Raw genomic sequence first — 16,518 nt, 5'->3', positions numbered from 1 at the left:
TCATCAGTCTAAGGCTGCTGTTACTACATTACCATCTGCATAATTTGGTATGAATTTTCATTAATTCCATTTGACTAAAGCATCAGTCCTCAAAATTTCAAGTGAGATAAAGCCACAAAGTAAATGAGCAATGGCTGAATTACTGGGAAACTTAAGGAAGACATGGGAATTATTTCTTTATTATAAATTTACAAAAATATTAGCAAAAGGATATAGCAGTTGCTAGAGAGAATATAACAGATGCTGATTAAACTAAGTTTTTCCAAAATGAAATAAATAACCTTCCAAAACTTTGAATTCACCTGAGGCACAATCAAATTCTCTTTAATCATTAAAATCCATGGCAAGTTTTTTTTAAGAAAGCTTCAATGTGGTATACAGTTTTATAGCTGACATGAACATTTTCAAGCTGAAACTTGAAAAAGCCCACCATTCAGCAGAACCTTATCTAATAAAGGCTTACTCTGCAATTAAGTCTCCCCACTTGATGCCATTTTGCATTCTGATGAATGAAAATGCCATAACACTGCATGATGTGTCTATAAGAACCTGTTCCCAGGGTTCTACTCTCACAGCCTGCTCAACCAACTGCTGATGCTAGTGACCTGCAGACCTACAAAGTAATTACCACCTAGCTGATCTGGCCCTATAAATGCTGAGCAAGCCTTTATGAGATAAAATCTGCTGCCACTGTTTGTATAACATACAATTTATATTACAAGTCTAAAAAGGGTATTTTAGAAAATATAACTAGAAAGTTCTAATATAATGCAAAATTATTTGTCAAATTTTAATTGCAAAAATTGAAAATCTCTCATTATCAGTATATGAATTAAATTACTAAAGGATGGAAACAAAAACCTTTAAATGACAAAATGACTGAATTAGTGTATCAGTTATTAGGCAATAAAAGGTAATAAAATTATATATAACAGATATAGATCTATTTGACTACCATGTTACATGACATCAGTATCAAAAGTGCCATATATGATGTACAAAATATTAAAGGCCCAGAGTCACTCCAAAGCAAAGTGCACTAGCCAAGTACTGTACAATATGTATGTACATAGTCATGTAACTTTAGAAGCCACCATACTGCAGGGGTAATGACCCCAGGTACTGACTATGGGTAGACATCATTATCATAAGTGTAGTTAATAATGAAGACACTTAGAACATAAAAGCAATTGAAGAATAACTTACATGGATTCATTTAACCCTTAAACGGTCCAAACGTATATATACGTTCACGCGCGTAGCGCCCCAAACGTATATATACGTTTTCTTTGTCATTCACTCAACATTGCCACAATAAACCTGAGTCACCTAGACATGAGAGAATGGGTGTGTGCACTCACTGTGTTCCATATTAAAATAATTGGGGATGCCTGGGTACCATATGCTCTATTTTCCTTTTAAAAGAAAAGATTTTTTTTCCTCAAAAAATTTGGGGCACTATGCAAGTGAACGTATATATACGTTTGGACCGTTTAAGGGTTAAATTAATGAGCACTTCTTTGAGAAAATTATTTATAAAAATAGAAATTTATAACCTGTAAAGAAATAATATAGATAGTAGAAAATCCCAGCATGAGAAATAATGTGCAACATCTGGATATCTTTATTGTAGATGTTTCGCCATCCAGTGGCTTTATCAATACAGATTCTAGGACATAATTAGAAGACAGTAGAACTATATACAGAAGATGAGGTAATCAGGCTGAGGGACTGATTACCTCATCTTCTGTATATAGTTCTACTGTCTTCTAATTATGTCCTAGAATCTGTATTGATAAAGCTATTGATAAAGCCACTGGATGGCGAAACATCTACAATAAAGATATCCAGATGTAGCACACGTGTCTTAACTTTCACAATGTCGGTATTTTATACCTTTCTTGCACATGAGAAATAATGCAATAAGAGTCTTTTATCAATGTGCATTGAAATGTGAAAGAGAGCTTTAGTGATTCTCAATGGTATACAAATTTCACTCACTCACTCCAAGCTTTTATGTAGAGTACTTGTAGTTTCTTATATAAATCCCAAATCAAAATTACACATTTTATACCAGGTGTTATCCCTCATGTCTTGGCATTTATTTTACTCCCATAACAAGACTGTCTTCATTTTCTGAACCATTTTAATTTTTATTTATAAACAGTTACTATTGTCAACTCATGAATGCACAGTGAAACAAAAATAAATTGTGGAATACTGTACCATACTAAATTCGACTAGGTGAATGTGTAAGTTCTGGAAATGGATTCTCTGGGAGTGTGCTTTGAACACAATTGAATACACAAAATGTATATACATGTATATAAAAAAAAAAAAGTCTTGTTAATTGAAAAATAGTTAGAAAATGCCTTTGTAGTTTAAACTGTTCAGAGATAGAATAAAGTAAAGCAGGAAACAGACAAGAGGCATGTAATAAGTACAGAGAACTGGATAAAATATGAAGCCTTCGGAATACAACTGCCACCCTAATTAAAAGTAAATAATCAAGCAAGATAAATACACAAAATTAAATTAATGTTTACGAGAACAATGATCAGATAAAGAAACTACAATAATTTTTGTTTTGTTTACAATTCATCAAGCTTTTTTAATTTATTACCAATACAAGACACTAGATTACTTACCGGTACATATTTGACCAAAGAAAATATCATCTGCTCTATCTCTCTCTTAAAGTCAGCAAAACTTATTTTAACACCTTTATTTACAATCTTATTCTTCTTCTTCTTCTTCTTGGAGCTCACATTATTACAACTAGTTATCTTTAAATCATCAAAGACTATATTTTCAACACAATTGTTGTCCTGAGTCTGGTATGGTGACACTTCTGTAAAACCATTACATGCTCCAGCCTGCACCTCACAAACACCAACAGTCTCTGTTGAGAGGACAGAATTTTCTCTTTTTCCATTTGCAACAGTTACCTCCTCAGTGTTTACTGCTTGAAACCCATTATGTAGTTCAAGATCACTATGAAGATTCAAACTGTTTTCTTCATTTTCTTGTGACTCATCTCCAGTTTCACTTGAATGAAGTTTCTCCTTACCATTTACTACATGATTTTCTTTATCCACTATGTCCTTAGAATCATCATTTTGGAGCAGAGATCCCTCAGCAGCAATGAGATTGGACTGTTTCTCCTCACAAGGATCTGTTTGCTTAACATTCTTCTTTGATATTTTCAACTTTCTACAAGTAATCATCTCCTCCACTGCGGCACAAAGGCGTGCTAAGAAAAGAGCTGGTAAGTCAGGGTTACACTGAAACAAGGACACCACACGACACCACCATCGGAATATGCTGCAGATGGACTGGAATCTTTTATCACAAGCAAGTGGCTGCAGCAGCTCTTCAACATATACCTAAAGAAAGATAAATTATTAATATTTTGGGGGTATACCACTGCAATTTACATTTTACATCTAAGAGAAATAATAAAACTATGCACAAATTCTATTAAGGAACTGGAAATTAGAACTATATAGTTTCATTCAAAGAAAAAAAAAAAAAGCTTCCATTAAATATAATTCCCTCTGTGGTCCTGGTTGTACACCATCCTGGTGCCAGGCTGATGAACGATGAAACAGGAAGAGGTATCACCTGCTACTTTCCCCAAGTACTGCTTCCAGGGCAAAGGTGGCCAGAATAATCAAGCACATACTCCTTTACATACTACAATTATTTTTTTTTATCCCTGGATGTTTCCCACCAAGGTAGAGTGACTAAAAGAAGGAAATATAAACATCAATCATCCAATAGCTGTCTTGAATGATGTACACAGACATTGCAATTCAAATGAACTTCCAAACTGCAACATCCCAACCCCTCCTGTGTAAGCACTATACATCTTACCTCTAGACCCCTTCTGTGTGCGCACTATACTTCCTATGATGATTGGTTTTAAAAACCGACAAGTTGAAGAATTGAGACACTTATGCAACACATGGGAATCTTTATTGAAGAAACGTTTCACCACACAGTGGTTTCATCAGTCCAATACAAAGTAGAAATGGGTAAGGAGAGGAGGAGTTTGAGGTAATCAGTCCCTCAACCTGGAATCGATGTGTTCAGTCCATCACTCTTGTAGGAAGTGATGACTGAACACATTGATTCCAGGTTGAGGGACTGATTACCTCAAACTCCTCCTCTCCTTACCCATTTCTACTTTGTATTGAACTGATGAAACCACTGTGTGGCAAAACGTTTCTTCAATAAAGATTCCCATGTGTTGCATAAGTGTCTCAATTCTTCAACTATACGTACTTCCTACCTCTAGACCCCTCCTGTGTAGGCACTATACATCCTACCCCTAGACCCCTCCTGTGTAGGCACTATACATCCTACCCCTAGACCCCTCCTATGTAGGCACTATACATCCTACCTCTAAACCCCTTCTGTGTAGGCACTATACTTCCTACCTCTAGACCCCTCTTGTGTAGGCACTATATATCCTACCCTTAGACCCCTCCTGTGTAGGCACTATACATCCTACCTCTAGACCCCTTCTGTGTAGGCACTATACATCCTACCTCTAGACCCTTTCTGTGTAGACACCATACATCCTACCTCTAGACCTTCTGTGTAAGCACTATACATGATACTTCTAGACCCCTCCTGTGTAGGCACTATACATCCTACCTCTAGACCCCTTCTGTGTAGGCACTATACATCCTACCTCTAGACCCCTCCTGTGTAGGCACTATACATGGTACTTCTAGACCCCTCCTGTGTAGGCACTATACATGATACTTTTAGACTCCTCCTGTGTAGGCACTATACTTCCTACATCTAGACCCCTCCTGTGCAGGCACTATACTGCCTACCCCTAGAACTACAGTTTAGCCGACCATTTTCCTTGAATCCCTTCATAAATATTGCTTTGTTCAAACTACAACAATACATCTAAGTACAAAAACCACTTGTCTCCACTCACTATCATTTAACTTGGTCACATATGCTTGTTAGATACTCAGAGAACAAAAAGGCACAATACCGTGACTGGAACAATACACAAATAACCTACGCATAGGAGAGAGGAGCTTACAACATCGTTTTGGTCCTAATCTAATCAGCTCCATTATTTCTAAATGACTGAGCTTCTCAATAACTCCTTTTATGCACTATATCATAACTCTCATACCCCCACATTATCTAATTCCTACATTCCTTATTCCCTGCGCAATACTGACACCAGTCAGTATTCTCATACATGACATCTCCACTGCCTCTAGCCTCCTCCCCTTGCTGCAACATAAACCATACCTTCCCTTGCTGCAACATAAACCATACCTTCCCTTGCTGCAACATAAACCATACCTTCCCTTGCTGCAACATAAACCATACCTTCCCTTGCTGCAACATAAACCATACCTTCCCTTGCTGCAACATAAACCATACCTTCCCTTGCTGCAACATAAACCATACCTTCCCTTGCTGCAACATAAACCATACCTTCCCTTGCTGCAACATAAACCATACCTTCCCTTGCTGCAACATAAACCATACCACTACACCCAAGGTTGCCTCCATTGTTAAGTTTTTTTCTTTTTAAGATGCCTCTACACCCTGGCTACCTTTATTCCCTCATCTAATCTATAATTATTCTATAATCAAGGTGTTTTGTTCCACTTTTGTCTCCTGTGACTTTTCTTATTTGTTTACATAATCAAAAACAATACTATAAATATTAAGGCCAAAATACTCATATACTGTGGTACTAATAATAAGAAATGCTGTAAAAGCTGCAGCAAGGAGGAGGCTGGAGGCAGTGGAGATGTCATGCCTAAGGTCATTGTGTAGTGTAAATATTATGCAGAGAATTCAGTGTGGAAATTAGGAGGTGTGGAGTAACAAAGTATTATTCAGAGGGCTGAAGTGGTTTGGTCATTTAGAGAGGAAGGAACAAAGTAGAATGACTCGGAGAGCGTATAAATCTGTAGTGGATAGGAAGGTGGGGTAGAGGTTGTCCTAGAAAAGGTTGGAGGGAAGGGTTAAAGAAGGTTTTGTGTGTGAGGGGCCTGGACTTTCATGTTAGATAGGAGTGAATGGAGACAAATTATTTTTGGGACCTGATAAGTTGTTGGAGTGTGAGCAGGGTAATATTTTGTGAAGGGATTCAGGGAAACCAGTTAGGCAGAACTGAGTCCTGGAGGTGGAAGTACAATGCCTGCACTTTAAAGGAGGGGTTTGGGATATTGGCAGTTTGGAGGGATATGTTGTGTATCTTTATATGTGTATGCTTCTAGACTGTTGTATTCTGAGCACCTCTGCAAAAACAGTGATAATGTGCGAGTGTGGTGAAAGTGTTGAATGATGATGAAAGTATTTTCTTTTTGGGGATTTTCTTTCTTTTTTGGGTCACCCTGCCTCGGTGGGAGACGGCCGACTTGTTGAAAAAAAAAAAATAAAAAAATAATAATAATAATAATAATAATAATAATAATGTTTATAGAGGGGCAACTGATATATTGGATCATTATTTAGTTGTAGCTACAGTTAGAGTAAGAGGTAGATGGGAAAAGAGGAAGGTGGCAACAACAAGTAAGAGGGAGGTGAAAGTGTATAAACTAAGAGAGGAGGAAGTTCGGGCGAGATATAAGCAACTATTGGCAGAAAGATGGGCTAGTGCAAAGATGAGTAGTGGGGGGGTTGAAGAGGGTTGGAATAGTTTTAAAAATGCAGTATTAGAATGTGGGGCAGAAGTTTGTGGTTATAGGAGGGTGGGGGCAGGAGGAAAGAGGAGTGATTGGTGGAATGATGAAGTAAAGGGTGTGATAAAAGAGAAAAAGGTAGCTTACGAGAGGTTTTTACAAAGCAGAAGTGTTATAAGAAGAGCAGAGTATATGGAGAGTAAAAGAAAGGTGAAGAGAGTGGTGAGAGAGTGCAAAAGGAGAGCAGATGAAAGAGTGGGAGAGGCACTGTCAAGAAATTTTAATGAAAATAAGAAAAAATTTTGGAGTGAGTTAAACAAGTTAAGAAAGCCTAGGGAAAGTATGGATTTGTCAGTTAAAAACAGAGTAGGGGAGTTAGTAGATGGCGAGAAAATTTTGAGGAACTTTTAAATGTTGAGGAAGAAAGGGAGGCGGTAATTTCATGCACTGGCCAGAGAGGTATACCATCTTTTAGGAGTGAAGAAGAGCAGAATGTAAGTGTGGTGGAGGTATGTGAGGCATTACGTAGAATGAAAGGGGGTAAAGCAGCTGGAACTGATGGGATCATGACAGAAATGTTAAAAGCAGGGGGGGATATAGTGTTGGAGTGGTTGGTACTTTTGTTTAATAAATGTATGAAAGAGGGAAAGGTACCTAGGGATTGGCGGAGAGCATGTATAGTCCCTTTATATAAAGGGAAAGGGGACAAAAGAGATTGTAAAAATTATAGAGGAATAAGTTTACTGAGTATACCAGGAAAAGTATACGGAAGGGTTATAATTGAAAGAATTAGAGGTAAGACAGAATGTAGGATTGCGGATGAGCAGGGAGGCTTCAGAGTGGGTAGGGGATGTGTAGATCAAGTGTTTACATTGAAGCATATATGTGAATAGTATTTAGATAAAGGTAGGGAAGTTTTTATTGCATTTATGGATTTAGAAAAGGCATATGATAGAGTGGATAGAGGAGCAATGTGGCAGATGTTGCAAGTATATGGAATAGGTGGTAAGTTACTAAATGCTGTAAAGAGCTTTTATGAGGATAGTGAGGCTCAGGTTAGGGTGTGTAGAAGAGAGGGAGAATACTTCCCGGTAAAAGTAGGTCTTAGACAGGGATGTGTAATGTCACCATGGTTGTTTAATATATTTATAGATGGGGTTGTAAAAGAAGTAAATGCTAGGGTGTTCGGGAGAGGGGTGGGATTAAATTATGGGGAATCAAATTCAAAATGGCAACTGACACAGTTACTTTTTGCTGATGATACTGTGCTTATGGGAGATTCTAAAGAAAAATTGCAAAGGTTAGTGGATGAGTTGAGAATGTGTGTAAAGGTAGAAAGTTGAAAGTGAACATAGAAAAGAGTAAGGTCATGAGGGTATCAAATGATTTAGATAAAGAAAAATTGGATATCAAATTGGGGAGGAGGAGTATGGAAGAAGTGAATGTTTTCAGATACTTGGGAGTTGACGTGTTGGCGGATGGGTTTATGAAGGATGAGGTTAATCATATAATTGATGAGGGAAAAAAGGTGAGTGGTGTGTTGAGGTATATGTGGAGTCAAAAAACGTTATCTATGGAGGCAAAGAAGGGAATGTATGAAAGTATAGTAGTACCAACACTCTTATATGGATGTGAAGCTTGGGTGGTAAATGCAGCAGCGAGGAGACGGTTGGAGGCAGTGGAGATGTCCTGTCTAAGGGCAATGTGTGGTGTAAATATTATGCAGAAAATTCGGAGTGTGGAAATTAGGAGAAGGTGTGGAGTTAATAAAAGCATTAGTCAGAGGGCAGAAGAGGGGTTGTTGAGGTGGTTTGGTCATTTAGAGAGAATGGATCAAAGTAGAATGACATGGAAAGCATATAAATTTATAGGGGAAGGAAGGAGGGGTAGGGGTCGTCCTCGAAAGGGTTGGAAAGAGGGGGTAAAGGAGGTTTTGTGGGCAAGGGGCTTGGACTTCCAGCAAGCGTGCATGAGCGTGTTAGATAGGAATGAATGGAGACGAATGATACTTGGGACCTGACGATCTGTTGGAGTGTGAGCAGGGTAATATTTAGTGAGGGGATTCAGGGAAACCGGTTATTTTCATATAGTCGGACTTGAGTCCTGGAAATGGGGAGCACAATGCCTGCACTTTAAAGGAGGGGTTTGGGATATTGGCAGTTTGGAGGGATATGTTGTGTATCTTTATACGTATATGCTTCTAAACTGTTGTATTCTGAGCACCTATGCAAAAGCAGTGATAATGTGTGAGTGTGGTGAAAGTGTTGAATGGTGATGAAAGTATTTTCTTTTCGGGGATTCTCTTTCTTTTTTGGGTCACCCTGCCTCGGTGGGAGACGGCCGACTTGTTGAAAAAAAAAAAAAAAAAAATATAATAATAATGCAAATACTAATAATAGTAATTTTTTTTAACACACCGGTCATCTCCCACCGAGGTAGAGTGACTTGAAAAAGAACCATTTTCACCATCACTCACTTATCACAGTCTTCCCAGAAGCACACTTGTGTTACAGCTTAGATGCCCTTCCAAACTGTAATATCTTCACCCCCTCCTTCAGAGTGCAGGCACTGTACATCCCACCTCCATGACTCAAGTCCAGCTAACTGGTTTTCCTGAATCCCCTCATGTTACCTAGCTCACAATCCAACAGCACATCAAGTCATAAAACCCACATGCCTCCACTCACTCCTATCTAACATGTTCATACATACATGCTGAATGTCCAAGCCCCTGGCATACAAAAACTTCCCTGATCCCCTCCATCCAATCTTTCCTAGGATGACCCTTACCCAGCCTTCCCTCCACTACAGACTATTATTACAATAATAATAATAATAATAATAATAATATGGGATTTTGTTATTCATGATTGAGTGTTGTATACAGGAAAATGCAAGTAATTTACCATTGCAGCTGGAGCAAAACATCTGAAGCAGTGTTGTATGGAGACAGGAGCACCCTGGAAGACAGCACAAGTCTCCAGGTCATCATCCACCACAGAACCCAGTGTCAACTGTGTGCATGCCAGATACAACACCTTCTGGAACACTTGCAATGTGGGATATGCCTACCACAAGTTCAAGAAAAAAATGAAAATATTATTATTCAAGAAAAAAAATGAAATTATTTTATTAAAGGCAACATTCTCTGGAACAGTGTGAAATATGCCTACCACAAGTTCAAAAAATATATTAAAAACAACATTAGTTTCTTAAGGCCTCTATGACCAATGTTCCTCATTAAAATATTTCGGTTACATCATGTAATTAACTTAATATCATATCCTAAAGTAACAAAAGAAAACTGCTTAATACAAACATTTCAAGGCAAGTACATTGTTATTATGATGCTCTAATGAAAATTTATCAACATGTGTGGGGAAGGAGAGTTAGTCAGCAAAAATGTAGCTAACATAAAATTTATAATTTCAATAAACATAAAAAATATATATTACACTTCTTCTCTCGTCTTCTTTCAACAAACCGGCTGTATCCCACCTAGGTAGGGTAGTCCAAAAAGAAAAACAATAGTTTCTCTTTCAACTTTAGTAATGTATACAAGAGAAGGGGTTACTAGCCCCTTGTTCCCAGCATTTTAGCTGCCTCTTACGGCACATATGGCTTATGGAGGAAGAATTCTGTTCCATTTCCCCGTGGAGAATATATTATACTGTATACAGTATATCTTAGTACTTCACATATTCATAAAGCTGTGTTTAATCAAGATGTAAATGTTGGATCCGGTGGATCTATCTCATACTAGGTGGAAAGATGTAACTAATGCTCCAAAGCCACTTTGTATCTGTTCCCAATATGCATAGTACCAAGATGCCCCAGTAACTTACATTGTCCTCAATATAGTTGATAATGACATGATACAAACACTAAAAATCAGTGAGCAATGAAGGGGACTGACTATCCTACAAGGTGCTGGAGGACTGGAAGCTAGTAGAACACACACACTCAGTTGACAGCAGTGTAGGGGATCAAGAACCTTACTGTGCACCTGACTGATATAGCTGATAGCAGAGGGAGGGATTAGGAACTATACTCTGTACCTGACTGTACTTGACATGAGTGAAGGGGATTATAAAGCATACTGTGAACTTGACAGACATGGGTTCATGGGTTAAATGACCCAATTATCATTATTATATTTATGATGAAACATTAAACCCATAGGAGTCATGCAACTGGGGAATGGTAGGCAATAGGTTTGATCAAAGGAAGGGGAGTATAGCTCCAATTTCTTGGATCAAGAGCCCTTCACCAACAACAAGGCATCCCCCTCAAAGAGATTTATGACCACAGTTAGGGTTCTTCCACAATGTAGTTAGAAGAATGGTTCTCTCTGAACACTGATCTAATCACAAGTTTAAATTATTATTTACTAGAAGGGATAGCAGCTTCAAGTGTGGGAAATCAGTTGAGGCCAATTTTTTTTTTTTTTTTTAGAAAAATTCAATAATTGTTTTAATTTTTTTAAAATTTGTTTTAGAGCCACATTCCTTTAATACTGCTCTTTCCTCATTAACCCCTTGACTGTTGCAACCCCAAATCCTGAGGTGTCTCCTGTTGTCGCAAAATTTCCAAAAATAAAAATAAATTATTTTTTCTTATGAAATGATAGAGAATCTTTTCTTGATTGTAATGACACCAAAAGAACGGAATTTGATGGAAAACTGACAGAATTATGCTCCTGCGAAGTTAGCGACATCGGTGATATTTACGAATCGGCGATTTCGCCCACTTTGAGCCCTATTTTCGGCTAATTCCATTGTTCCAGTCGACCAAACTCATAGCTATTTCTTTAGAACTCCATTTTTTCTATCGACTGAGTACAAGAAACTGCCCATTTACTGATTTCAACTACCCAATAACGTGGTCAGAAATTTGCAATTTGGCCAATTTCACGAAAATTAAAAAATATGACAATTTCAAAATAGGGTCCAGAATGAACAATGCAGACATTCCTGACTCTAAAATAACATTTTTCTTTGTTCACGTCTCCAGGCCCCTCTGATATTACTCTTGCTTTGTATTTTGAATTTTTATTCAAACAAAAAATAGAAGATTTACTGTTATGCAGACTACTGCAATATTGTAATAATTGTATAAATAATGTCAACCCATTCATGACTGCATATTAGAATGGCTACTTGGACATTTATTAGAAAATGACATCATTTGTTTACTTTTGAACATCAGTAAAAATCAAACATTTTCCCTATTTTGAGCTCCATTTCAAGGTTCTTTTTGTGGTAAAACCAATCAAAATCACCTCTATTTCTATAATATGTTTTCCATTCTATCAAATGACACCAAGAAAACGAGAATACAACTATAAATACTATACGAAAGTAGACCACAAATTCGGCATTTTAATAAAAAAAAAGAAAAGAAAAAAGGTTGAATATTTTTTTTCTCATTATGCACTGCGTGCTGCAGGATTTCTTTATATGGTGCACACTGACCACACAGACCCATTCTCTCACATGTGGGCCTACCAGCTTTCTCCTGCTTGATTTGAAGCCGCTAGAATTTATGAGTATATATACGTCAAAAACGGTGGCTTGTAAGACATATATATACGACCAAAGCAGTCAAAGGGTTAATATTGCCATTCATAAGAAAGCAAAGATAAATTTGGGTGTAGGAACACCTCTGGGAATATGTTTATTAAAATTCTATGCCTGATTTTTAATTTAGGGAGTGTCATGCCAAAATCAAATGGGCACTTAAAATAAATAAAAGTATTTGACCAATTAGTATAAGAAATGAGCACCAAACAATCATATAAAGAAATATATCTAGGGGAAAAATAGGAAAAAATGCATGAAACATGAAATAAATTTGGTTTTCTGTCACGTCTGCTGCACTTCATACAACACTTGAATTCTATGATAAGAACATAAGAAAGAAGGAACACTGCAATAGGCCTGTTGGTCCATACTGGGCAAGTCCTTCACAAATTCAACCCACCAACAGAATATCTGCCCAACCCAAAAAATATTTGCCTAACCCACAACTCACAAATTACAAAAACTGTAAATGGGATATCCCTATCAAAAAAAACAGATGCAAATATTTGCTTATTTTGAAGAATTACTGAATACTCTTAACTGGGATTTTTTAAAGGCACTCCCACCAAACAGTCTGGATAAAATTAGAACTTTTAATAAAACAAATTAGTAAGTTTTAAAGATAGTCTGTAGAACATTTGGAGAAAAAGACAAAATTTTTTAGATTAAAATTTAATTAACACATTTGTAGGCAACTTTTTACCTCTCCAACATTACTGTTCATGCAGGTATTCCACTTAACATAATTAGGTATAAGGTGCCATTAACAGCCTGAACTGCTACATGCAGATCATATTTGTTTAGGGCAGAACCCGACTGACAATATGTGATCCAACAATTATGAAAATGGAAAAAATCTAAGAGACAATCTCTTAGATTTCTTCTATGTGTGAGCAGCATTTCATTTTTTAAAGAATTTCACATCAGCAAGACTTGAGTCCTGAAGGTTGGAAGATCAGAGTCTGCACTCTGAGGGAGGTGAGGATGTTGCAGTAGGTGGGTAATCTGACTGATGTCAGCACACTTCTGGAAAGAGTGAGTGAATGACAGTGAATGTATTTTCTAGTTTGAGGTCACCCTGCCTGGCAGGAGATGGCTGTAGATTTTTTTTTTTTAAGTATCTGTATAACTTAACTGCAGTCTGATTTATATTATCGCTTGTGTCATGTCAGCAAAAATATATACAGTGGACCCTCAACCAGCGATATTAATCCGTTCCTGAGAGCTCATCGTTAATCGAAATAATCGTTAGTCAAGTTAATTTTCCCCATAAGAAATAATGGAAATCAAACTAACCCGTGCAAGACACCCCAAAGTATTGAAAAAAAAAAATTTTACCACATGAAATATTAATTTTAATACACACAAACTGAAGAAGACATGCACAGTTACATAACACTTACCTTTATTGAAGATCTGGTGATGATTGATGGGATGGGAGGAGGGGAGACCATTGATCTTCTTAGTGTTTAGAAGGGGAATCCCCTTCCATTAGCACTTGAGGTAGCAAGTCTTTTTCTGGGGTTACTTCCCTTGTTCTTTTAATTCCACTAGGACCAGCTTCAGAGTCACTGGACTTCTGTCGCTCAACATATCTGTCCATAGATATCTGTACCTCTCGTTCCTTTATGACTTTCCTAAAGTGGTTCACAACATTGTCAGTGTACAGGTTGCCAACACGGCTTGCAGTAGCTGTGTCAGGGTGATTTTCATCAAAAAAGGTTCGCACTTCAAGCCACTTTGCACACATTTCCTTAATCTTAGAAGTAGGCAACTTCTTCAATTTCTCTATCCCCTCCTCCGAAGCAGTTTCCTCAGGTCTGCCCTCTTGCTGTTCAAGATGATCTAGCAGCTCATCAGTGGTTAGTTCTTCATTGTCCTCCTCCACCAGCTCTTCCACATCCTCCCCACTAACCTCCAACCCCAAGGACTTCCCCAATGCCACAATGGATTCCTCAACTGGCATAGGATTCTCAGGGTTAGCCTCAAACCCTTCACAATCCCTTTTGTCTACACATTCTGGTCACAGTTTTTTCAAAGCAGAGTTCAAGGTCCTCTTAGTCACTTCCTCCCAAGCCTTACCTATAATGTTTACACAATTGAGGATGGTAAAATGATCTTTCCAAAACTCTCTTAGAGTCAGTTGAGTTTCTGAGGTCACTACAAAGCACCTTTCAAACAAAGTTTTTGTGTACAGTTTCTTGAAGTTGGAAATGACCTGCTGGTCCATGGGCTGCAGGAGAGGAGTGGTATTAGGAGGCAAAAACTTCACCTTAATGAAGCTCATGTCCCTAGAAAGTCGCTCTGCCAAGTCTGAAGGATGACCAGGAGCATTGTCTAATACCAGGAGGCACTTAAGGTCTAATTTCTTTTCAAATAGGTAATTTTTCACATTGGGGGCAAATGCATGGTGTAACCAGTCATAGAAAAAGTCCCTAGTGACCCATGCCTTACTGTTTGCCCTCCACAGCACACACAAATTAGCCTTGACGACATTGTTTTTCCTGAACACTCTGGGAGTTTCAGAGTGATACACCAATAAAGGCTTCACTTTGCAATCACCACTAGCATTGGCACACATCAACAGAGTAAGCCTGTCTTTCATAGGCTTATGTCCTGGGAGTGCCTTTTCCTCCTCAGTAATGTACGTCCTGCTTGGCATTTTCTTCCAAAACAGGCCTGTTTCGTCACAATTAAACACTTGTTGAGGTTTCAGTCCTTCACTTCTATGTACTCCTTGAAGTCCTGCACATATTTTTCAGCCGCTTTGTGGTTCGAACTGGCAGCCTCACCATGCCTTATCACACTATGAATGTCACTACGCTTCTTAAATCTCCCAAACCAACCTTTGCTGGCCTTAAATTCACTCACATCACTAGTTGCTGGCATTTTTTTAATTAAATCGTCATGCAACTTTCTAGCCTTTTCACAAATGATCGCTTGAGAGATGCTATCTCCTGCTATCTGTTTCTCGTTTATCCACACCAATAAGACTCTCTCAACATCATCTACCGCTTGCGATCTCAGTTTCGAAAACATAGTTGCACCTTTGGCAAGAACAGCTTCCTTGATTGCTGTTTTCTTGCCCACAATAGTAGCGATGGTTGATTGGGGTTTATTATACAACCTGACCAGCTCAGAGACACGCACTCCACTTTCATACTTAGCAATGATCTCTTTCTTCATCTCCATAGTAATTCTCACCCTTTTTGCTGTAGGGTTGGCACTAGAAGCTTTCTTGGGGCCCATGGTGACTTATTTTGCAGGTGCAATCACTACAAAGGCTGTGATAATATGAAATGTTCCAGTTGTATGTTTGGAAGCAACCGCAGTGGCTGGCTTGTAAACACTGGCACCCACGGGACAAGTGAGGCGCGCTCAGGCCGAAGTGGACGCGTCTCGTACGGAACGAATAGCGCTGGTCGGGTTTTTAAGCGCTAGTAGAGGCAAAATTTTTGCGTTAAAATGTTTCGCTAGTCAGATTTATCGTTAATCGATGCCATCGCTGGTTGAGGGTCCACTGTATAGGAAAGATTTGTATGTATTTATTATTTTTTGGTGTTTTGTTCTTTAATATACAATATAAGTGAAATTTGCAAACCAGAAACTCTGTCTTACCTCTGCATGTGTAACCACAACATATCAAAGCATGTGTGTGGCCAGATTCAGTCACCTTCAGAGGGTATTCTTGCCACTTAAGTTTTTGGATAAATCTGTACCTCCCCAACTGATATTGATATAGCTACCACAACTTCAATTTTTAATACATTATAAATATACAGTATTCCTTCCCCCCCCCCTGTATCTGCAGGTGATAAGTTCCAAGACCTACTGCAGATGACCGAAACTGCAGATACGTATTAGCAAACCCTGTATACACGTCGATTTTCGTTAACATTCAAACCAATGATAATGTTTGATTAACCCTTAAACAGTCCAAACGTATATATACATTTCATTTGTCATTCATTCAACATTGGCACGATAGGCCTGAGTCGCCTAGACATGAGAGAATAGGTGTGCGCACTCAGTGTGCGCCATATGAAAAAAATTGGGGAGTGCCTGAGTACCACATGCTCTTTTTTGCTATATAAAAAAAAAAAAAAAAAATTTTCTCAAAATATTCGGGGCACTTTTAGGTAGTAGGTTGGTAGACAGCAGCTGCTCAGGGAGGTACTACCGTCCTGCCAAGTGAGTGTAAAACGAAAGCCTGCAATTGTTTTACATGATGGTAGGATTGGTGGTGTCCATTTTTCTGCCTC

At 38.2% G+C, this 16,518-nt stretch overlaps 1 protein-coding gene across 2 annotated transcripts in view; it reads right to left on the bottom strand.

The window, feature by feature from the left end:
• Positions 1-1,745: 1,745 nt before the first annotated feature.
• The window catches only part of LOC128698468 (uncharacterized), a 113,894-nt gene continuing 99,121 nt past the window's right edge, over positions 1,746-16,518 (bottom strand). For both annotated transcript variants that reach the window (XM_070084973.1, XM_070084974.1), the window contains exons 9-10: positions 9,581-9,742; positions 1,746-3,386 (exon numbers count right to left, since the gene is read on the bottom strand). In XM_070084973.1, the coding sequence (XP_069941074.1) occupies positions 2,592-3,386; positions 9,581-9,742 (957 nt within the window). In that variant the 3' untranslated portion in view covers positions 1,746-2,591. The remainder of the gene's footprint in view (positions 3,387-9,580; positions 9,743-16,518) is intronic.

Source organism: Cherax quadricarinatus, chromosome 14 (assembly GCF_038502225.1).
Source record: "Cherax quadricarinatus isolate ZL_2023a chromosome 14, ASM3850222v1, whole genome shotgun sequence".
NCBI lineage: Eukaryota > Metazoa > Arthropoda > Malacostraca > Decapoda > Parastacidae > Cherax > Cherax quadricarinatus.
The sequence above is the reverse complement of the archived record's forward strand: the minus strand, read 5'-3'. Positions and strand labels throughout refer to the sequence as shown.